Source organism: Balaenoptera musculus, chromosome 11 (assembly GCF_009873245.2).
Source record: "Balaenoptera musculus isolate JJ_BM4_2016_0621 chromosome 11, mBalMus1.pri.v3, whole genome shotgun sequence".
NCBI lineage: Eukaryota > Metazoa > Chordata > Mammalia > Artiodactyla > Balaenopteridae > Balaenoptera > Balaenoptera musculus.
This window is the reverse complement of record NC_045795.1, coordinates 30,651,446-30,677,641: the sequence shown is the minus strand read 5'-3', so window position 1 is coordinate 30,677,641 and position 26,196 is coordinate 30,651,446. Positions and strand designations below refer to the sequence as shown.

Genomic DNA, 26,196 nt, shown 5'->3' with positions numbered 1-26,196 from the left:
TGAAATTGAAGACGGATATGGGAAATATGGCAACAATGTGCTATATAAATCCATTAACACTGAATACCTTCCTGGTTAAGCAAATGAAGTCGACCTGGTAAAAACCAGGTAGAAGTGGCTCCTGAGCTCAGATTTCCATTTTAAAAGTCATACCTATGCTGTCAAACATTCCAATTTTAATCTTTCAAGAATAGCCAGAAATCCTAAGTTTTTATGTAAAAGTGATCTAATTTTAAAATGTTGGCAACTAAATTTGTATCTTAATATAGTACAAGTAAAACCAGATTCTATGCTACATCTATGCATAGGTCAAGAGTTTTTTACCTCTATTCTGATGCTTACTTTCCTCAATTAAATTTAATAAATATATGTTGAATCCTATGAAAGATTTAACATATATTTTTATATAGACATGTATATACAAAAACAAGAAGAATTCCAGGCTAGATACCTCTTGTCAAAACCCCCATCTCTCCCTGTGAATATCAGCATTACCAGTTATCATAATGTTTAAAAATTAATTTATTTAAAAAAATTTTTTAATTCAATTTATTTAAACTAAAAAAACAGTTCATCCCACTCCACCTCCTGCCTCTGGCAACCACCAATCTGTTTCTCTGTTTCTACGAAGTTGATTTGTTTTTCTTTTAGATTCCACATATAAAAGGGCTCATACGGTATTTGTCTTTCTATGTCTGTCTTACTTCACTTGGCATAATATCCTTGAGGTCCATTCATGGTATTGCAAATGGCAAGGTTTCATTATTTCTTATGGCTCAATAATATTCCATTGCATAGTTATACCACAATTTCTTTACCCATTCATCCATAGATGGACACTTAGGTTGTTTCCATATCTTGGCTACTACAAATAATGCTGCCACGAACATGGGCATGCACACATCTTTTTGAGTTAGTATTTTCATTTCTTTGGATAAATACCCAGAATTGGAACTGCTGGATGATATGGCAGTTCTGTTTTTAATTTTCTGAGAAACCTCCATACTGCTTTCCACAGTGGCTGCACGAATGCACAATCCAACAACGCACAAGGGTTCCCTTATTCCACATCCTCACCAACACTTGTTATTTTTAGTCTTTTTGATAACAGTCATTCTGACAAGTGTGAGGTGATATCTCATTTGGTTTTGATTTGCATTTCCCTGATGGTTAATGATGGTGAGTATCTTTTCAGGTACATGTTGGCCAGCTGTCTGTCTTCTTTGGAAAAGTGTCTATTCAGATCATCTGCCCATTTATTAATTGTTTATTTTTTGCTATTGAGTTGTATGACTTCTTCATATATTTTGAATATTAGCCCCTTATCAGATATATGATTTGCAAACATTTTCCTCCATTCAGTAGGTTACCTTTTCATTTTGTTGATGGTTTCCTTTGCTGTGCACAAGCTTTTTAGTTTGATGTAGTCTCACTTGTTTATTTTTGCTTTTGTTTTTGGGGTCAGATTCAAAAAATCATTGCCAAGACCTATGTCAAGGAGCTTAGTGCTTATGTTTTCTTCTAGGCATTTCATGGTTGTAGGTCTTACATTTAAGTCTTTAATCCACTTTGAGTTAATTTTTGTGTACAGTGTAAAAGAGCATCTAGTTTCATTCTGTTGCATGTGGCTCTCCAATTTTGACTGCTTTCTCGTAAATTAATTGACCATATATGTGGGTTATTTCAGGGCTCTTATTCTGTTCCACTGATCTACATGTATGTTTTAGGCCAACACTTGTTAGAATGGCTATTATGAAAAAGACATGAGATAACAAGTGCTGGTGAGGATGTGGAGAAAAGGGAATCCAGTACTTTAAAACTGTTGTGCTATTTCCTTCTAGTCTCCATATTTTCATGAAAATTCTGCTGTCTTTCAAATCATTGTTCCCCTATGGTAATAAATCTGGGTGCTTTTAAAATTTATATTATGCCGTTCATAGTCAGCAGTTTGAACATGCATTTCTTTGGGCTTATCCTTTTTGGAGTTTGCTCAGCTACTTATATCTATAGATTTACGTATTTTAGTAAATTCCAGACGTTTTCAGCCATTATGTAATTATACAGAAAGCCTATTTGCAATAGCAAATAGGAAGGTTAAATACTTAGGAATATATCTAACAAGAAATACATGAAGCCTATAAAAAGAAATGTTAAAACACTCATGAAAGACACAAAAATAGTCTTGAAAAAATGTAGACATTCCTTTTTCTTAGACTGACTCAACATTAAGATGCAGTTCTCTTTAAATTGATTTATAAATTCACACAATCCCCATAAAAATACCAGCAAGTTATTTTATGGAGCTAGAAAATTCAATACTAATGTTCACATGGAAAAATAAACATATAAGAATAATCAGGAACACACTGAGAAAAATTAGAAGGGGCGTCTAGCTGTAACAATCTTTAAGATATACCATAAAACCTATATAATTAAAAATGTTGTATTAGCACATGTGTAGACAAATAAACCACTGGTATAGAATATAAAATCAGAAATAGACCCCAATACATATGCTAATTTAGTAATGATAAAGGAGGCATCTCAAATCATTAGGGAAAGTAGATACTTTTTAATAAATGATGATGGTATAATTGGGTAGTCATTTGGAAAAATCTATAGTTAGATCCATATCTCACACAATAACAAGAATAAACCACAAATGGTTAGGACTCTAAATGTTAAAAATGAAACCATACAGATACTAGAAGACAATATGGATGAATTTCTCTTTAAACTCAGTATAAGAAAAGTGTTCCTAACTATAACTCAAAATCCAAAGGAAATAAAAGATTGATGCATTTGACTACATTAAAATAAAAATACTTGTATGCCCCCCAAAAGCTCATAAAAACAAAGTCAAAAGATAACTGTAACTGACACAGAAGAAGAATATATTTGTATCATATGCCACAAACAAAGGACTGATATACCTAATATTTATGAGACACAGGACCAAAAACTTGAGAGAAAAATGAGGAAAGGACACGAAAGCGTTCCTAGCGGCCAACACTGAAACAACTTGAGAAATAAAAATAAATAATAATATTACTGCATAATGAACCAAAGAATAAAATTTAAATACACATTAGTCCGTACATATGTACATTAAAAATTTAATAAATAAATGGTGATAAAGAATATCTATTCCTTTCAGAATAACTGCAATTAAAAAAGATAAAAGGAAAGAAGAAAATAGAAAATCATTACTATGCAAATACCACAGTAATAACTGTCTCAGACTACACCCACTGATGAATGTTAAAATTAATAGGCAAAATTTTGCAGAGAAACAGTATTTGCATAGTCACAAAATATCTCCCACAAGACATTTATTAACAACAAAATGAAAAAAAAAAAAAAACTTCATTATAGTGGAAAAATTTAGCATATACCACTTTACCCAAGTTATCAAGGTTAATTTAAGATCACAAACAACACATCAACAACATGAACCCACTGATATGATACAGTGAGAAAAGCCCATCACTTCTGTGGTATTCTTGCCAAAAAGGCATAGCCACATTCTAACCATAAGAAAACATTAGACCAATTGACAAAGAAGAGCATTTTACAGAATAATTGTCTAGTACTTTTCAAAAATGTCAAGGTCATGAAAGACTTTAAAGCAAGACTGAGGAACTACCACAGATAGAAGACCACAAAGACATGACAGCTCACTACAGTGTGTTATCCTGGATTAGCTCCTGGAACAGAAAAGGGACATTAATGGGAAAACTGATGAAATACATATAAGGTTGGTAATTTTATTAACAGTATTGTACCAATGTTATTCCTGGTTTTGACAATTGTACTATGGTTATGCAAGATGTTAACAGAGGAATGTGAATTGTATATGAGAATTCTCTGTGATATTTGTGCAATTCTCTTTCCAGACATCTAAAATTCAGAATAAAAGTTTTTTTTAAACGTTCTGAAAAAACTATACTGATATAATGATAAAAAACAGATCAGTGTTAACCAAGGTCAGGAGCTGGAGAAAAGACTGATTACACAGGGTACAAAGGGATGTTTTTGGATGATGGAAATATTTCTATATAATGATTGCGTTGCTAGTCACATGACAATATTCATCTGTCAGAAGTCATGCACTGGTGAAATTTTGTTACATGAAAATTATACTTCAATAGAGCTGACAAAAAAAGAATTCCAAATGTAAAAAAATGTAAAAAAAAAAAATTCTTAAAAATATCTTGGGTTGTGATGCCAATATAAGCGGAATGCAGAGGAGAGATACCAAATAAGATTATATGTTCTTACCAGGTTAATTAACTGAGTGTGTACTACATCTTCTACCAAAACTGCTGTTTCATGAAGAGGCCTCCTAGAATCACCTAGAGAAAACCTGCAAAGAAAATCAAACATACCAATATTAAGGACTGTAAAACTAAGAAAGGCAAAAGTGAAAAATATTTATCATAATACTGTTTAATAAAGTACAAATTGTCCTCTCAAATGACAGAGTACGTATACAATTTTCTATGGACAAAGAATTGCATCTTTCCTACATAAGCTGAAACTTCCAGAGAAAAGTGCAGTGTCATCAATGTTATTTCTTGATTTGTGTAGGCATTTTTGAGGGCATTTACTATTTCAAAATGCAAAATTTTAAAGACAACCACTTCATAATATTGGCAACCAGAAAACTGTTACCATATCCAAATAACCAATACAGCTGGCCCTTCATATCTTCAGGTTCTGCAGGTTCCTCTGATTCAACCAACCACCAATTGAAAATATTCGAAATTAAAAAAAAGACCAGAAAGTTCTGAATAGCAAAACTTGATTTTGCCATGTGGTAGCAACAATTCACATATCATTTACATTGTATTTATAATTATTTACATGGCATTTACTTTGTATGAGGTATTATAAGTAATCTAGGGACAATTTAAAGTATATGGAAATTTCCCCAAAGAAGATGTACAGATTGACAATAAACACATGAAAGGATGCTCAACATCACTAATCATTAGAGAAATGCAAATCAAAACTACAATTAGGTATCACCTCACACCGGTCAGAATGGCCATCATCAAAAAATCTACAAACAATAAATGCTGGAGAGGGTGTGGAGAAAAGGGAACCCTCTTGCATTGTTGGTGGGAACGTAAATTGATACAGCCACTATGGAGAACAGTATGGAGGTTCCTTAAAAAACTAAAAATAGAACTACCATATGACCCAGCAATTCCACTGCTGGGCATATACTCTGAGAAAACCATAATTCAAAAAGACACATGCACCCCAATGTTCATTGCAGCCCTATTTACAATAGCCAGGACATGGAAGCAACCTAAGTGTCATCAACAAATGAATGGATAAAGAAGATGTGGCACATATATACAATGGAATATTACTCAGCCATAAAAAGAAATGAAACTGAGTTATTTGTAGTGAAGTGGATGGACCTAGAAACTGTCATACAGAGTGAAGTAAGTCAGAAAGAGAAAAACAAATACCGCATGCTAACACATATATATGGAATCTAGAAAAAAAATAAAATGGTTCTGAAGAACCTAGGGGCAGGACAGGAATAAAGATGCAGACGTAGAGAATGGACTTGAGGACACAGGGAGGGGGAAGGGTAAGCTGGGACGAAGTGAGAGAGTGGCATGGACACATATACACTGCCAAATGTAAAATAGATAGCTAGTGGGAAGCAGCCACATAGCACAGGGAGATCAGCTCCGTGCTTTGTGTCCACCTAGAGGGGTGGGATAGGGAGGGTGGGAGGGAGACACAAGAGGGAGGAGATATGGGGATATATGTACACATAAAGCTGATTCACTTTGTCATACAGCAGAAACTAACACACCATTGTAAAGCATTATACTCCAATAAAGGTGTTAAAAACAAAAAAGAAAAAAGAAGAGACATGGGACACAGTCATGAGTAGATCACTTTCACTGAATTTCCTTGTCCAAGATTCACTTAGGAAGGCAAAGTGTGTTATTTTGAGAGGCATTTGAAGAAAATGGTAACTTTAACATTACCATGGAAGACTATGTGTGTAAATACTACAAATAATAATTCTGTTTATTAAATTAAAAAAAAGTATATGGAAAGATGTGCATAGGTTATATAGTAAATGCTATGTCATTTTATATAAGGGGCTTGAGCATCTGACGATTTGGGTATCTGCAGGAGGTTCTTAGAACCAATCTCCCTCAGACACTGAGGGACAACTGTACAGTAACACAATAATAGCCACATAGAAAACTAAAAAAGCATGTGATGTAATTAAAATGAAAACTGCTAAGAAAAATGCATGTAAATGGTGTAAACTATTATTTCAAATTATATACAAGCAGATTATCAAGAATGGATGACAAAGCTGATCTTAAAAGTCCTCTTCTCAATTTTCATATTGTGGACTAGATGGTCCTGGTAAAGAACATTTGAAAATATACAGTAATATATTAAAGACTTATATTTAAAGCATGCTTTAACCAGCAGGAGAGAAAACAAAAAAGAAGTCAGAGAAAATGAGAAAACACAGTTTCACAGGATAAGAGAGCCCTGGAGCCAAAATTTATTCTGAAAGCATCTACTTCTTTATAGTAGCCTATAGCCTGGATTTCAACCAGCACAGTTTTCAAGGTATAGGAAAGAGGGCTGGGACCTCAAGAGAGGTATGAGGTCAGTTTGAGGAAACTACTCTGAAGTTGAGAAGAGCAACACCCAGATGGTGATACTTTCAGTGTGTGAGCTAGGAAAATACCACTCCAAGGAAGGCACTTTGCCTGTCTTACCCCAGGCTGAGTGAAAGAGAAAAAAATGTGGTACTGGCACAAACAGACTATAGGAAAAGAACAGAGAGTCTAGTAATAAACATATAATGGTCAACTGATTTTCAATAAGGGTGGCAAGAGCACCCAATCTGGACAGTCTTTTCAACAATTGGTGCAGGGAAACAAGATGTCCACATGCAAAAGAATGAAGTTGGACTCTTACCTTGTACCATATATTAAAATAAACTCAAAATAGATCAAAGACCTAAAACTATAAAACTCTTAGAATAAAACAGAAGAGGAGATCTTCATGACCTTGGATTTGGCAAAGGTTTCTTAAGTGTGACACCAAAAGCACAGGCAACAAAAGAAAAAAATAAATTGGACTTCATCAAAATTAAAACCTTTTATAAATCAAAGAACACTATTGAGAGAAAAGATAACCCACAGAATGGGAAAAAAAATGTTTGAAACTCATATATCAGATAAATAACCAGCATATACAAAGAACGCCCACAACGCAAAAAAAAAAAAAACCCAACTTAAAAATGGGCTATAGACTTGAATAGATATTTCTCCAATGAAAATAAACAAATGGCAAATTTCAAATGAAAAGATGCTCAAAATCATTAGCCATTAGGGAAATGCAAATGAAAAAAAACATGGAGATACCACTTCAAACCCATAAGAATGGCTATTATCAACAAAATGGAAAATAGTAAGTGTTGGCTAGGATATGGAGAAATTGAAAATGCTGTACATTGCTGGTGGGAATGCAAAATGGTGCAGCCACCGTGGAAATGTGCATGATATGTAGACACCACCCGAAACTGAACAGCTGTAGTGCTATAGTCCCCTTCTGGAACATCCCTGAAAGACAGTGGTAAAGGGAAATCCTCCCAGTGCACAGAACTTACAGCAGTGCACTTAGTTGTTTACTTGAAGGAAGAAATAGTTAGATGTGTAATTTTATACTGATTCATGGGCTATGAGCAATGAGTGGCTAATGGAAAGGGACATGGAAGGAGTATGTTTGGGAAATTGGTAAATTTGGGGAAGAGGTAGACAGATGTCTCTAAATAGGAAAAACAACAACTTGAAGACGTCAACTATATTTCAATTTAAAAAAAACTAAAAAAAAAATGAAGATATCTGTGTCTTGTGTGAATGCTCATAGGTGACCTCAGCAAAGGAAGATTTTAACAATCAAGTGGATACCATCAGCTTTTCCCGAATCACCCCATCACTGCCCAATGGGCTTATGAACAAGGTGGCCGTGGTGGGAAGGATGGACTGCCACTCACCAAGGCCACTGCTGAGTGTCCATCTGTCAGCAGCAGAGATCAACACTGAGTTCCCTATATGGTACCATTCCCCAGGGTGATCAGTCAGCTACCTGGTAACAGGTTGATGCCATTAGACCACTTCCATCATGGCAGTGGAAGTGTATTATTCTTACTGGAATAGACACTCTGGATATGGAACTGGCATCCCTGCATGCAATGCTTCTGCAAAAATTACCATCTGTGGACTTAAAGAATGCCTATCCACTGTCATAATATTCTATACAGCATTGATTCTGATCAAGAAACTCACTTAACAGCAAGAGAAGGGCTACACTGGGCCCACACTTATGGAATTCACTATTCTTAACATGTTCCCCACCATCATGAAGCAGCTGGTTTGACGGAATGATGAAATGGCCTTTTGAAGACTGAGTTACAGTGCCAGCAAGTTGGTAATACCTTGTAGATCTGGGGCAAGGTTTTCCAGAAGACTATACAGTCTAGAACCAGCATCCAATATATGGTGCTGCTTCTCCCACACATAGAATTCACAGGTCTAGGAATCAAGGGATAGAATGGGAGAGGCACCACTCATTATTACTCCTAGAGACCCAATAGCAAAATTGTTGCTTTCTGTTCCCATGGCCTTATGATTTGCTGGCCTAGAGGTCTTAATTCCAGAGGGAGGAATGCTTTCACATTTATGCCATTGACACAATTATTCCATTGAAATGAAACTTAAGACTGCAGCTGAGTCACTGTGGATTCCACATGCTTCTGAATCAACAAGCAAAGAAGGAGTTACTGTGTTGGCTGGGGTGAGTGATACTGACTACCCAGTGGAAAATAGACTGGTGCTCCACAGTGGAGGTAAGAAAGAGTATTTCTGGAATATAGGAGATCCCTTAGGACGTCTCATAGTATTACCATGCCCTGTGATTAAGGTCAATGGAAAACTACAACCCAATCCAGGAAGGACTACTAATAGCTCAGATCCTTCAAGAATGAAGGTCTGGGTCACTCCACCAGTTAAAGAAACACAACCAGCTGAGGTGCTTGCTGAAGGCAGGGGAATACAGATTAGGTAGTGGAAGAAGGTAGTTATTAATACCAGCTACAACCACATGACCAGTTATAGAAAGAGGATTGTTAACGGTCATGAGTATTCCCTTATTTTGTTATGAATACGTTTGTGTGTGTGTGTGTGAATGTGAGTGTTGGGGAAATATCTGTTTCCTTCCCTCTCTTATTCCCTCATCATGTAACATAAAATGTATTGGCCTTACAGTATTTAATTGTTATTCATTTTATATCATAGTATTTAAGCTAGGAACACCAAGGAGAAGTATAAACGTCACGCAAGGACTTAACCTCATCTTCTGGGGAAGGGGTTAGCGCATTTTCAGTTGTGTGCTGGATAACTGTATCACGTTAGGCAGAACTATGACCTTGTTATTGTCTTTATTTGGAGACTAAGTATAGTTTAAGGAGATATGGGTGCCCAAGTTGATATGGGTGATGGTTAATTTTATGGCTCAGTTTGACTGGGCCATGGGGTGGTTAACATTAGTTTGATATGTATTTGAAGGTATTTATGCGTGAAGTTAACATTTGAATCCGTAAACTGGGTAAGGCAGATTACCCTCTCCAATGTGGGTGTGCCTCATCCAATCTATTGAAGGCCTGAACAGAACAAGAGGAGGAGTAAGGGAGAATTCACCCTATGCCTATCTTCAAGGTGGGACATGGGTCTTTGACTGCCTTTGAACTCATTTTGGGACACCATCAGCTCTACTGCTTCTCAGATTTCCATACTGTAGTTTTACCCTCCCCCCATCACATTTTATGTTGTTGATTTCACAATGTACATCTTTTACCTTGTGTATCATTAACAAATTATTGTAGTTGTGATTATTTTTACTACTCTGGTCTTATAACCTTCATACTAGACGTATAACTGATTTACCCACCATTAAAACATTTGTGTATTCTGAATTTAAGCAGTGGAATTTGTACTTTTATACATTTTACTATTACTGACTAGCATCCTTTCATTTCAGTTCAAAGAAGTCCCTTTAACATTTCTTATAGGCTAGTCTAGTGGTTATGAACTCCTTCAACTTTCACTTGTCTGGAAAATTCTTTATCTCTCTTTCAATTCTGAAGGATAACTTTGCTGGGTATACTTTTTTTGGCTGCCAGGAAAGCAAGAGTAAAACATAAATCTATTAATATAATTAACTACATAAAATATTAAAATAGAAAAACTATATGATCATATCCATAGACGTAGGAAAATCACTAAACAACCATTCACGACAAAAATTTTAGCAAAGTACGATTAAAAAGATTTTCTTTAATCTGATGAAGAGAATCTACCAAAAACCATATAGGGAACAACATACTCAGAAGCATTCAAACCTTTTGAAATTCAGACCAATATAAGGATTCCCACTATCACCACTTTTAGTCAATACAATACTTAAGATTACAGCAACAACATAAGGCAAGAAAAGGTTTAAACTATATAAGTATTGAAAAGAAAAAACTAAACTGTTCTTATTCACATATAATCTGAGTATCTACACAGAAAACTCAAAATAATGGGGAGACAAATTATTTCAATTAATAAAGGAAGCCAGCAAGTTTTTCAACTATAAGAGCAATCTAAATATCATCAACACAAAGGCAGAACTCACTGAAACAGACAGCAGAGTGGTGGTTACCAGGGGCTGGGAGTGGGGGAAACAGGGAGATGATGCTTAAAGGGTACAAACTTCCAGTTAGAAGATGAATAAGTTCTGGGAATGTTACATACAGCACAGTGATCATAGTTAACAGTACTATATTATACACTTAAAAGTTGATAAGAGAGTAAGTCATAAATATTCTCACCGCAAAAATGAAATGGTAACTGTGTGACGTGATGAAGGTGTGAGCTAAAGCTATGGTGGTAATCATTTTGTAATAAACAAGTAAATCAAATCAACATATGTACTCCTTAAACTTATACAATATCAATCATATCTCAATAAAGTTGGGGAAAACAGCACACAAAGATAGAAAATGCAATTAAAAATATATAAATTGGCTCTAAACTTTATGTGAGAGAGTCAAGAGCCAAGAATACTCAAGACACTTTTGAAGTACAAAGTAGAAGGAGATTTCCTACAAGACTTATTATAAAGCCATAGTAATTAAGGTAGTGTGCTACTGGTGCAAGGACAAACAAATAAACCAACAGAACAGAAAGAGAATAAAAAGTCCCCATTAGAGATTAAACTCCACAATGGCAAAAATCTTCTGTTATGTTCACTGACATATTCAATATTTAATTCTTTGGACTGCTGGAACAAAGTTTCTCTTCCATTATTTTAAGTTAATTTAAATCACACCAAAGAAAAAGTACAAAGTTATCAAAGGGAAATAATTGACTCAAAGATAAAATAATGAATGCAATTCACATCTCTAGTAAAAAGAATATTTTAAAATACTTCTTATATTAATAAAACGTACAAATAATTACCAAGTTTTACCTCAAGCTTTTATATACTTTTCTACTAAAAATAATCATCATTAACATAAACATGTAGAGTACTTAAAACCAGCTAAAGATATAAATAGGGATGGGATTGTGATGAGTATATTATTTTAATTTTCAGGGTTGTTAGTTCTTCAGCTTTAATTTGCATTTTTTCTCATATTACTTCTGCTAAGTTTTTTTTCCCACATGCAGAAAGCTAGATACTGTCTTAATGGTTTCTGGAAAATAGAAATGAAAGCCACTGTACCTAGCCATAGTCACCTCTTTTTGCTCTGCAATGTTTATAATATTTTTAAGTCACTTAAAGACAAAATCCAAGTAATTGGTACTTATACATATCTTTTGATTCCCCCCCCCCCATTAAACACCTATCTTACTACTCACTGATGCCTTGACTGACTTGTCTTGGGTCTATTCCCAACCAAAAAGGTCTGATGCTCAATTCCTTCACATACTGCCTAGATGCCTAAAACAACGTCAGTACTGCTGGACCAGCTTCCACTAAAGGTCTTTTAGGAAACGTTCCTGAAAAAGTTGTCCCTCCCCTGGTCTTCTGCAGTAGCTTCATTGCTATAACTCACAAGACTCTATTTTAGTTATCATGTAACTTTGATAACCATGGTCACAACAAGTAAGTCCAGAGCATTCTTGCTGGACTCCACTTAATCAAGACAGTGGCACAGCCACTTATACCCTATCCTCTCACCCAAACAGGATTGGTTTTATTCAATTCCAGGATCAAATGTTTCAGTGATCACTAGGGCAGCTGACTCTGCAATTCCCTTGTCAAGTGCATAATGAAAGTATGAAATAAACAAGACTATTCATGAGGTGAAGTTATACTTCTTATTCCGTACACTTAGAAGAGGATGTATGCTGAATGAAACCATGGGATACTGTTCCAAAAATTCTGCAGAACTTACCACTAAGCCTTTCAGTATTTTGTATGCTATGTGTAAGCCTAACACAGTCTAAAATTGGGAGATAGCCTTTACCTAGACATCTATTAAAGTAAAAAGAAAAATCTGTTAATAGAAACTACAGAGTAAAACAGAGTAAGAACTAGTTACAGAAACATTTCCAAAACACAGAAAACAAATTTTTAAAACTACACACTGAATATTACTACAGTCACTACGTGTTTCTAAAAAACAAAACTTCATTTCAATAGTTTCTAACCTCAGTTAAAAAAAAAAAAAGTTTAAAAAAAAAGGAAGGAAGATGCTAGATATCTGCTATCTTGCTCTCTGTTGAACCCCTATTTGACATCTTTAGTCAGTAATTTATGCCTAGATGCTTCCTGAGTATGGTGATACACTTTCAATGTCTCTGGAAATTCTGACACATTATTCTTTATCAGAATCTTTTGCTAACCTCCAGATCCTATGTAAATGTATATATCTGATGATGTACCTACCCACAGACCCATTCTTCTTACATCCACTTATCACCAACTGTTGAAAAGAAATCAACCCCAAATTCTATTTTTTAAAATAATTATCATAGACTTCATTTTTTAAAGCAGTTGTAGAAAAAGTGAGTGGAAAGTACAGAGAGTTTTCATATATCCCCTCATCTCCCTCCATGCCCAGTTTCCTCTATTATTAACATTTTGTATTAGCGAGGCAGTATTGATTGATACGTTATTATTAACTAAAGTCCAGAGTTTACATTAAGGGTAACTCTGCATGAGTTTCTCTATTGGTTTTGATAGATGTATAATGATATGTATACACTATTATAGTATCATACAAATGGTTTCACTACAAATCCTCTGTGCATCTGCCTATTCATCCCTTCCTCCTTTGCAATCCCTGGCAATAACTGATCTCTTTACTGTCTCCATAGTTTTGTCTTTTCCAAAATGTCATAGAGTTGCAAACATATGGTATGTAGCCTCTTCAGATTGGCTTCTTTCACTTAGCATTATGCATTTAAGATTCCTTCGTGTCTTCATGGCCTGATAACTCTTTTTTATTACTAAATAATATTTCATTGTATGGATATACCATGGTTTGTTTTTCCATTTGCCTACTGAAGGACATACTAGTTGCTTCCCAGTTTTAGCAATTCTGAATAAAGTGACTATAAACATTCATGCAAGTTTTGTGTGGATGTAACTTTTCAAGTCATGTGGGTAACTACCAAAGAGTGTGTTTATTGGATCATATAATAAGAGTGTGTTTAGTTTTGTAAGAAACTGCCAAGCTGCCTTCCAAAGTGTCTGCGCCATTCTGCATTCCCATCAGCAATGAAGGAGAGTTGCTGTTGCTCCACATCCTCTCCAACACTGGGTGTTTGGGATTTTAGTCATTCTAATGGCTGTGTAGTGGTATTTCATTGTTGTTTTAAGTTGCAATTAACTCCTTAACGATGTATGATGTTGAGCGTCAACCCCAAATTCTTTTAATGGCTGTAACTGTAAGAAAAACAAACTTTTCCAGTAAGCATATACAATACGTGTATATTTATCTCTTTTTAAGCCATACAGACATACATGTGATATTAGTACAAAAACACAGTATAAAACAAAAGAGAAATTTCAAAGGAGGTAAAAATGTATCAAACAATATTTTTAAATAAGCATTATTTTCTTTATTGAAATGAGAAAACTTTTTTGCTCTGATTAATTACATATATATAAATGATTAGCATTACCGACACTCCCAGTTTGCCTGAGAAAGGGATTTTCCAAATTATTTTCTACCAAAGAAATCAGCCTAATTAATACTAAAAGGTCATGACATATTTTTTATCAAAAAAAAAAAAAAGCCAGAAAATTTTCTTTTTTTAAGGGAATGAATGAATAATACATAAAATGTGTATACTATTTACTTTCAAACAATTACCCTATTATTTTTGTTCTAGAGTCCCAAAAAAGCACCTGGGGAGTTTGTCCCTTCATTTGGAGATAATGCCTTTCCACGCTGTTCAGTTGAGGACTAAGGCAGGGTACTCCGTGCAGGAGTAGCAACCCAGCTGAGTCTTGTTGTAGTCACTGCCTCCTCTACTCAAAGAAGAAACAGCACCAGCTGAATAAGGGATGTGAGCTGAGAATAAACAGATACAATTCATATGGCCAGTATCCAATTAGGAAGATTACAATAATGCAGCTCAAAGTCTCACTGCATCCTGGCCATCAGCTACAAAGAAGAGGCAATCAGTTATGATGAAAAGAAATTAGACTGAAAGTTAGATGACCTGGTTCTGGTTCCTACTCTGTGACTAAGTAGTACTGTAACCTCGGGCAAGTAGCATTTCTGGGTACCTCAGTTCCTCCACAATGAAAGGAGGGGACTGGATTCAATGATTTTAAAGATGTGTTTTCAGATATTTATTCTGGGTACGCAAGCAGCTATAATCCTTAAATCCCAAAAACTTTTGTCTTCAAGAATTATAAGAAAATTATATTTTAAGAAAATCACTTTTATAACTCTTGTAAGAAAATTAAATCTTACTAAACTGAGTAAATTGGGCAACAATCATGAAATTAAGAAAAAAAAATTTTAACAGGTAACACAGAATGAAATAAACAAATAAAAACAATTAGAGGAAGAGCAATAAAGCTAAATTTATTCCTGTCCTATATGTGGAAATAATTTCCAAGAAACATTCCATTGCCCCCTAAAAGACATTAAAAACAAAACAAAACAAAACAAGATAGTGCCTGTACTTGGGGAAAGTATTGCGGAATTCTATATTATTCTTCTTTAGTATATCTGACAGGGTCAGCTTTTGAGTCTAAAATACTTGTTTTCAAATTTTCAAGCCCTGATTAAGAACAGAGTGGAAGGACTGAATACGTTTTAATTAAAGAGATTTTTCAATTAAAGAGATCCTTTCACAATGTATATGTATATCAAGGCATCACATTGTACACTTTAAATAACTTACAATTTGTCAATAATACTTCACTAAAGCTGGGGTGTGGGGAGAGAGTCTGAAAAAGAAGCCAAGGATGTCAGTTTAGTAAAAATCCATGACAGAGAGCCTGCTAGAACAGTCCTGAAGAACACAAGGCCCACAAGCAGATCTGCTCATAAAGATCCAGGAACTAAACATAAAAGGACAAAGAGACATTTCTTTACTACCTTGTGTGCGTCTTCTTGGATGCTGAGTTGCTTTCAGTACTTACCACTGGCTATAAACTCTAATGTGGTTAAATTATTCTGGATACTGTGGTTAAGTAATTGCTGTGGTCTTGGGAGCTAGTAACTGCTTTTTTTTTTTTCTTTTTACTTCTGGTTTTTTGAACATTTTCTACCTCAGGTAATTGATATTACTTTGGAATGGACACTGTGACTACTGCTTGATGTAAGAAGGCCCTGGGTGACTTTCTGTCCCCAAAAGAAAGTTTCCTTTTTCTCTTAAAACCACTTATTTGATTATACTTTTATAGGCTAGGTATTACTATAATACCCAGGAATTTCTCCTAACTGGAATTAGAGTGAATAGCAGGCTGGAGCCCTAGCATACACTCCAGTCAGCTAACCTGGTACTAGACAGCACACGCAAACACAGACATCATACTGTTTATGTCATTCTTACCCAATATTTGTTGAGACTGATTTACCCTCTGTCCAAAGGGGAAAAAAAGTACAGAAGTTTGACCATGAGCAGTCATTTAAGGCAATCAGACAGTCATAAACACATGCAAATTCTCCTTACTCTTCAATTTTTAATACCACTAACCTTTGTAACTCTATGATTTTATCTACCTGTTTACCAAAGGAAGAAATGAATTCAATTAGCAATGGCTCTGAGAAAGCCAAAGTGACAAGTAACTTAAAATAATTAAATAAATACCTAAGACAATAGCCAGGACATGGAAACAACCTAAGTGTCCATCGACAGATGAATGGATAAAGAAGATGTGGCACATATATACAATGGAATATTGCTCAGCCATAAAAAAAAACCGAAATTGAGTTATTTATAGTGAGGTGGATGGATCTAGAGTCTGTCATACAGAGTGAAGTAAGTCAAAAAGAGAAAAACAAATACCATATGCTAACATATATATGGTATCTAAAAAAAAATGGTTCTGATGAACCTAGGGGCAGGACAGGAATAAAGACACAGACGTAGAGAATGGACTTGAGGACATAGGGAAGGGGAAGAGTAAGCTGGGACGAAGTGAGAGAGTAGCACTGACATATATACACTACCAAATGTAAAATAGATAGCAAGTGGGAAGCAGCTGCATAGCACAGGGAGATCAGCTTGCTGCTTTGTGACCACCTAGAGGGGTGGGATAGGGAGGGTGGGAGGGAGATGAAAGAGGGAGGGGATATGGGGATATACGTATGCATATAGCTGATTCACTTTGTTATACAGCAGAAACTAACACAACATTGTAAAGCAATTATACTCCAATAAAGATGTTTAAAAAATACCTAAGCCAACAGTTTTTCTAGATATGATCATTTATCTCATTGCTTGCTTGATTTTTCAACATCCATCCCCATCCTTTACTTTAGTATATATTCATATCTTATTAAAATGAAATTTGACAATATTTTTAGAATTTTATAACTCTTCATGAAATAAGTATAAATATCTTAAGACATAAGAAAAGCAAGATTATGATTCCTATACACTAATGATGAAAAATCTGAAAGTGAAATTAAGAAAACACTCCCATTTACCATTGCAACAAAAAGAATAAAATACCTAGGAATAAACCTACCTAAGGAGACAAAAGACCTGTATGCAGAAAATTATAAGACACTGATGAAAGAAATTAAAGATGATACAAATAGATGGAGAGATATACCATGTTCTTGGATTGGAAGAATCAACATTGTGAAAATGACTCTACTACCCAAAGCAGTCTACAGATTCAATGCAATCCCTATCAAACTACCACTGGCATTTTTCACAGAAATAGAACAAAAAAATTCACAATTTGTATGGAAACACAAAAGATTCCGCAAATCCAAAGCAATCTTGAGAAAGAAAAACGGAGCTGGAGGAATCAGGCTCCTGGACTTCAGACTATACTACAAAGCTACAGTAATCAAGACAGTATGGTACTGGCACAAAAACAGAAATATAGGTCAATGGAACAGGACAGAAAGCCCAGAGATAAACCCATGCACATTTGGTCACCTTATCTTTGATAAAGGAGGCAAGAATATACAGTGGAGAAAAGACAGCCTCTTCAATAAGTGATGCTGTGTCTATTTACAATAGCCAGGACATGGAAGCAACCTAAGTGTCCATCATCGGATGAATGGATAAAGAAGATGTGGCACATATATACAATGGTATATTACTCAGCCATAAAAAGAAACAAAATTGAGTTATTTGTAGTGAGGTGGATGGACCTAGAGTCTGTCACACAGAGTGAAGTAAGTCAGAAAGAGAAAAACAAATACAGTATGCTAACACATATATATGGAATCTAAGGGGAAAAAAAAAAAGGTCATGAAGAACCTAGTGGTAAGACGGGAATAAAGACACAGACCTACTAGAGAATGAACTTGAGGATATGGGGAGGGGGAAGGGTAAGCTGTGACAAAGTGAGAGGGTGGCATGGACATATATACACTACCAAACGTAAAATAGATAGCTAGTGGGAAGCAGCCACATAGCACAGGGAGATCAGCTCGGTGCTTTGTGACCACCTAGAGAGGTGGGGTAGGGAGGATGGGAGGGAGGGAGATGCAAGAGGGAAGAGATATGGGAACATATGTATATGTATAACTGATTCACTTTATTATAAAGCAGAAACTAACACACCATTGTAAAACAATTATACTCCAACAAAGATGTTAAAAAAAAAAAAAAAGTGGTGCTGGGAAAACTGGCCAGCTACATGTAAAAGAATGAAATTAGAACACTTCCTAACACCATACACAAAAATAAACTCAAAATGGATTAAGGACCTAAATGTAAGACCGGACACTCTAAAACTCTTAGAGGAAAACATAGGCAGAACTTTCTATGACATGAATCACAGCAAGATCCTTTTTGACCCACCTCCTAGAGAAATGGAAATAAAAACAAAAATAAACAAATGGGACCTAATGAAACTTAAAGGCTTTTGCACAGCAAAGGAAACCAGAAACAAGACGAAAAGACAACCCTCAGAATGGGAGAAAATATTTGCAAATGAAGCAACTGACAAAGGATTAATCTCCAAAACATACAAACAACTCATGAAGCTCAATATCAAAAAAACAAACAGCCCAATCCAAAAATGGGCAGAAGACCTAAATAGACATTTCTCCAAAGAAGATATACAGATTGCCAACAGACACATGAAAGAATGCTCAATATTGTTAATCATTAGAGAAGTGCAAATCAAAACTACAATGAGATATCATCTCACACCGGTCAGAATGGCCATCATCAAAAAATCTAGAAACAGTAAATGCTGGAGAGGGTGTGGAGAAAAGGGAACTCTCTTGCACTGTTGGTGGGAATGTAAATTGATACAGCCACTATGGAGAACAGTATGGAGGTTCCTTAAAAAACTAAAAATAGGACTACCATACGACCCAGCAATCCCACTACTGGGCATATACCCTGAGAAAACCATAATTCAATAAGAGTCATGTACCAAAATGTTCACTGCAGCTCTTTTTACAATAGCCAGGACATGGAAGCAACCTAAGTGTCCATCAACAGATGAATGGATAAAGAAGATGTGGCACAGATATACAATGGAATATTACTCAGCAATAAAAAGGAACGAAACTGAGTTATTTGTAGTGAGGTGGATGGACCTAGAGACTGTCATACAGAGTGAAGTAAGTCAGAAAGAGAAAAACAAATACTGTATGCTAACACATATATATGGAATCTAAAAAAAAAAAAAGAAAAAGAAAAAGAAATGATCGGAAGAACCTAGGGGCAAGACAGGAATAAAGATGCAGACCTACTAGAGAATGGACTTGAGGATACGGGGAGGGGAAAGGGTAAGCTGGGACAAAGTGAGACAGTGGCATGGACATATATACACTACGAAACGTAAAATAGATAGCTAGTGGGAAGCAGCCACATAGCACAGGGAGATCAGCTCGGTGCTTTGTGACCACCTAGAGGGGCGGGATAGGGAGGGTGGGAGGGAGGGACATGCAAGAGGGAAGAGATATGGGGACATATGTATAACTGATTCACTTTGTTATAAAGCAGAAACTAACACATCATTGTAAAGCAATTATACTCCAAAGAGATGTTAAAAAAAAAGGTTAAAAAAAAAGAAAAGCAAGATTATGAAATTATCATCACAATGCAAAATTTACAATACTGATGGGGAAAAAAGAGATATATTAATAAATACACTTGTTTAAAGTAAAACAAAAGTTAACACTTTGAAAAAGTAAGCATTTATATAACCTATAAGTATTCATTACTATAGGTATTAATACTCAGTCAACAAATATTTACTGAGTACCTTGTATGCAACAGGTGCTGCTCTAGTTGCTTAGGATACATCAATGAACAAAACAGGTTAAAAAAAATGAGTGGAGTTTGCATTCCAATGAGGAAAGGATAAAACAAACAATATACATGATAAATTACTAAATAAATGATTTATATGATAAAAAAGATGACAGAGGAAAAAAGAAAACATAGAACAGGATCAGGAAATGGGAAGTGTGGGATAGGGGAAGGGAGGCAGTGTGAATATTAAAATGGACATTTATTAATTTTTATGTGTGAAAGAAATGGCGTTTAACAAATAGGAAAGAGAAAAAAATCAGAAAACTTGGTAAAAACCAAATACTCACCTAGGAAAGCTCATTGAGAATTAACAGAGCACAAGGCATGGAAATATGCATCTGAGGAAGTTTACAAAATTAGTCTAATATGTATATGAATTTCTTCTAACAATTCTAGGGCAATTTTTCTCACATATCCTACATTCCTCAGAATATGGGGCTATTCCTAAGAAGCAAATAGCCCCATATTCAAACTCTAATGAACAGCAGCATAAAGCAAATGGTTATAAGCACTCCTTATTTGAGGACAGAAAAAAGAATGAATGAGAAGTATACCAATCACTGCTTGTTAGGTCAGGGAAGGACCTAAAAGATTTAGTCCATCTTGCTTTAAAGAGAATGAAAATAAAGGTCGGAGAGGTTAAATAACCATCTCAGGGTCACAAATCAGAAGTTATTTCGTCCAGAATTCTTTTTCTGCAATACCATGTTAAATGTGCAAAAACTGTAACAAATTAGACAAATTAACCTTAAATGCTCATTTATCTATGATTACGATTAACAAAATAATATAAAGGAAACTCGGTTCAATTTGTATAACTAAATAATCTTTTAAAGCTTGTAGAGAGATACATAATAACTTCAAGAAAGTTATTTTTAGTCCCTTAGGCCCTCAAAACATTAAATAACACAAGGATTTAACTATCTTATTATTGCTGAAATTTAACAGTCAAAAATTAACTTTCTATAACATTGGATATAGACACAGTATAATCACAAATTTAACCCAAATTTTCAAGCACATTTCATGGACTGGGAATCAGAGATTCAAGAAAGTTAAAGAGATTTGCCCATGGCGTTAGCCATAGTAAACTTCAGAATTACATGCTGTGAGATGGTCACTTAGAGATAGGAGAATTTTGCACTATACAGATATTTAGAAAATTAGCAAAATGGATAACTGTGAGCATACTATACCAGCACTTCCCAAACTGTTACCCAGAAAAATACTACTCCGTAGTTAAATAAATTTAGGAAATATATTTTATTCTCTAGATTTGCAATGCATGTTACTATTTTAGACACTCTGAAAAGTTCTAGAGGAAAGAAACTTCTGGTTTTCAAGGTATTTACTGTGTATATAATCATTTTTCTAAGCCCACTTAGTTATGAAGCACTGAAAATCAATTTAGGCAACACTGACATAAGCATAAAGAGTCCAATATGACTTAAAAACTTTAGTAATAGGATTCCAAATACACTGCAGCCTAAGGTGCTAGAAGGTCAAGGTTCTTCAGTTTTTTGTTTTTGATTTATTTTGGCCACACCACGTGGCATGTGGGATCTTAATTCCCCGACCAGGGATCAAACCTATGCCCCCTGCAGTGGAAGTACGGAGTCTTAACCACTGGACTGCCAGAGAAGTCCCAAGGTTCTTCAGGATTTTTTGTTTGTTTCTTTTTAAATTTTATTTATTTATTTTATTTATGGCTGTGTTGGGTCTTCGTTTCTGTGCGAGGGCTTTCTCTAGTTGCGGCAAGCGGGGGCCACTCTTCATCACGGTGCGCGGGCCTCTCACTGTCGCGGCCTCTCTTGTTGCGGAGCACAAGCTCCAGACGCGCAGGCTCAGTAGTTGTGGCGCACGGGCTTAGTTGCTCCGTGGCATGTGGGATCCTCCCAGACCAGGGCTCGAACCTGCGTCCCCTGCATTGGCAGGCAGATTCTCAACCACTGCGCCACCAGGGAAGCCCCCCCAAGGTTCTTCAGTTTTAAACAATGAGATGATGGTGGTGATAATAACAAGCAGTTGGTTTGCCTGATTTCTTCCTTACTCATTCTATAGATACTCATTGTGGTTCTATACATTAGGCACTGAAATGTACACCAGCTGGGGCTTCCCTGGTGGCGCAGTGGTTGAGAATCCGCCTGACAATGCAGGGGACACGGATTTGAGCCCTGCTCCGGGAAGATCCCACATGCCGCAGAGCAACTAAGCCCGTGTGCCACAACTACTGAGCCCGCGTGCCACAACTACTGAAGCCCACGCGCCTAGAGTCCGTGCTCTGCAACAAGAGAAGCCACTGCAATGAGAAGACTGCGCACCGCAACGGAGAGTAGCCCCTGCTTGATGCAACTAGAGAAAGCCCCTGCACAGCAACGAAGACGGAACACAGCCAAGAATAAATAAATAAAATAAATAAATTTATTTAAAAGAAATTTACACCAGCTGAGAATTTTTAATGTTATTACAAACTAAGGATTTTTCTGTAGCTCCGGTCAGCAGCCGCCAGAACCTGCCTAAAGCTCATCTGGATCACCTAACAGTGGCAGCTCCTCACTTCTGAAAGCCAGTTAGGAACGGACTCAACTTGCCTCTGAGTATCAACCAATACACGTCAGTCTCATCTGAGTAACCTCTCATCTACAGATGACGTCAGCCTCCAGAAAACACCAATCAATCCCTGAACTCCATGCTTCCCGAAAACTCTATGTAAGATCAGCAGTCTTCCCTGCTGCGAGATCGTGCTTGACCAGCATATACCTTTCCTTTATGGTAATAAAAAATAAACCTAGTTTTCTCTATTTCAGATATTGAATGTTGAATGATGGTCTTATTACACTTTCACACAGTGTTTGAGAAAGACCGCTTTCACAACCCTGTCAGCCTAACCCCTCCTCCTCTCTTTTCTCCCACTTTTTATTTTGAAAGATTTCAAATCAACAGAAAAATTGAAATTATGGCACAATGAACACCTATATATCCTTCAGCTAATATCACCAACTGTTAACATTTTAGCACGTTTGCTTTCTCACACATATTTATATAAATGCATACAAAAACATATTACACACTACATACATATATACTTGGATCTTCATCTCTATTTTTCTTTGAACAGTAAATGTCTATTGAGTTCTTTACATGTGCCTGACATGAATTATGTCATTTAAACCTCTTAAAGACCCCATAACCCATTATCACTATGCCTATCCCTCCCCCTCTTGGAGAGACATTCCTTACAGTAAGTGAAGTTCTGTTTGCTAACTTCCATACACTGGGCTTAGTTTTGCCGCCTAGAACTAGATAAAATATCAAATCTATCTTTTACATGATGGGTCTTCAAAAATATGAAAAAAGTTTTCTTAAATTTTTTTTCGGGTAAATAGGATCTTTTTTAAACAGTTTGAGATATTTATATACCATAAAATTCAGGTTTAAAGTGTACAATGCAATGATTTTTAGTAAATTTAAAGAATTGTACCACCATCACCATAATCCAGTTTTAGAAACACTTCCATCGTTCTAAAAAGATGCCTCATGCCCATTTCCAGTTAATTCCCATTCTCACCCCTATCCCCAGGCAACCATTAATCTACTTGAAGAAACCATGCACCCTCTCTCTAAAGGGGCGTATCCTTTTCCAATTACCACCATTTCCAATCCTCGCTTGAATCAGAGCAGTTCGGCATTTACTTGGCCTAGATATTGGGGTCCTGCCCAAGATTTCATTTGATAAAAAAAAGTTCCAAAATTTTTAAATAAACAAAAGAAATGAAAACCTATAATTTAAGTGTTTAACAAGTCATAAGCCAAATATAAAATCCTGTAAGCTAAGAGATATCCTTTAGACAAAAGATTCACTAATCAACGCTTTGTGGGCCGGGAAGAGTTGAACCAACTATCAAGCTGCCTTTGTCTGGACTATAATTCTCCATCTCATCTATAAGAAGATCTTGTTGAAATTTTGTACTCTACTGCCATACTCTTATCAGGAAGGGAAATTATTTTACTCAAGTATGAACTGTGAATTCATGTAGGTTCCTACTCATTCATTACAGATCCCAGAATTTTTATTGAGATTGATGTCAAATTCACAAGGGTGTAATGACTAGAAACCTCCTCTCCCCTGTCATTTTTTTAATTGAAGCAAACTTGTGCCAAAATTATAACTTAATTACACTTCCTTAAATAGCATTCTAGAAAAACCACCTGGTAATAATTAATACCACTGTTGTAAATAATCTCTCTCCTAATGTACTTTTATTTCCAGGATTTAATTTATCACCCAAAACAATGGTTTCAGTCTCATATACTATAATACTGACTAAATAAATCTGTAAATTAAAATATATGGAAAACAGTACAAAACTGTTATATTACCAATTAAGCAACTCAGAAATTAATTGTACAAATATTCATGACTGCCAACAGGAAAATACATAATATATTCCAGTTGCAGTACATAATACATCCCATTTGCTCCTTCACAAAGGGCTTCAGTTTCAATCAGGAGGTGTACAAGACAATTATCTTTCTAGAATATGTAAACTGGACAATTATCGGTCACTTCCATCTGAGAAAACTATGAAAAAGTTTATCTCTAGTTTCCACAATTTTCCTCAAATCAAAATAAAATTTAGTATGCCCAGAAAAAATGCATTTTAAGTCTTTCTCAAGAACATGGATAAAAAAGTGATAAAAGAGAAAGAAGTTTGGACAATTATATATAACAATTCTACTGAGAATAAACATATAGGATATAATAAATGATCTCTTGGTTTTACTTTAAAATTTTGGCATGTATAAATAAGACTCTTTCATAGATATTTATACACATTATCAGTGAAAGTCATGAGTTAATCTTTAAATTAATAACATTATGAAATTCTTAGTCTGTATTTCTAGTTGCTTACAATGAATAACGTGCAGTCTTCTAAACGTGTTAAAAATATTAAAACATATGTCATGTACCAACTACCAGTCTATATATTATCTTCATAAGGACTAGCTCCATAGTAGCAAATAAAAATAGTAATAATAATTAATATCAATAAAATAGAAGTTAACACCTAGGCTTAGAACCATCATAGAATCCTACAACTTTCAAACTCCTTTGCTCTGTATATAAAAACCTTTGAAATCTGGCTTCTGCCTTCAGTTCTGGCCTTATTTCCAGCCATGCATCCTTTGTTCCCATTTGACATATCAAAAACTACCTGAAGATAGCTGACGATACAATGAGCTTCACATCTTCTGGCCTTTGTATGTGATGTTCTCTCTGGCCTTTGTTTCTTCTTTCATTCAACTAATTCCTCCAAAATTTAGTTCAAGGGGTACCACCCTTGCAAAGTTTTCCCTAATCCCCAGTTTAATTTAGATGCTTCTCTGTGGTATATTGCATTGATAGCCCTAACTCTTTACCACACACTATATCCATTCCCATTGCTAAGTAACTTCAAGTGTTTTCAAGCTATAACTCTGAACTCAATCATGTTGCATGCTTTGGCCAATAGGATGTTAGCAAGCAGAGGAGAGGCTAAGAAGCACTGAAGCATTTCAAGTTATGATCCTGCACTCTGCCACTGCCATGAAAATGTGCCCAGGCTAGTATACTGGCCGACTAAAGACACACGAAGTAGAGATGAGCCTCCAGTTCTCTCAGTCGAGACACCCTAGATCAGTCAGATGACAGAACCCAGTCAAGACTGGTAGAGCTGCCTAATCTACTATCCCAGACACATAAACACAAATGCTGAGGTTTTACCACTGACGTTTTATGGCTTTTTGTTATGCAGCACTATTGTGGTAGTAAATAACAGATCCACCCTCCTAGATGCTTCCACAGCACTTATAGCACATATTACATCACATGTTTATAGTGACTCATTTATCTCTTCTCCCCTAGACTGTAGAGGAGAGAGCATGTCTTATTTAAATTTGTATTCTCAGCATCTAACACAATGCCAGTTGCACGTAGGCATGAAATATATGTTTGTGAAAATAAGGGGGGAAAGGTGGAGGGAGGGAAGGAAGTAAAGAAGGAAAGAGGGAGGGAAAGAGGTGAGAACGAGAAAGAAAGAATCAAAAGGACTGTTGTGTTGAAGAAGAAAACATTCTTACGGAAAAACATACAGGTGATGAAGGACAGCTATTTCGA

General features: G+C 35.7%; 1 protein-coding gene across 1 annotated transcript in view; it reads right to left on the bottom strand.

Moving 5' to 3' along the window:
* The window catches only part of SUPT3H (SPT3 homolog, SAGA and STAGA complex component), a 423,773-nt gene that overhangs the window by 198,764 nt on the left and 198,813 nt on the right, over positions 1-26,196 (bottom strand). The window contains 1 exon segment of the mRNA XM_036869866.1: positions 4,282-4,366. Coding sequence (XP_036725761.1) covers positions 4,282-4,366 — 85 coding nt within the window.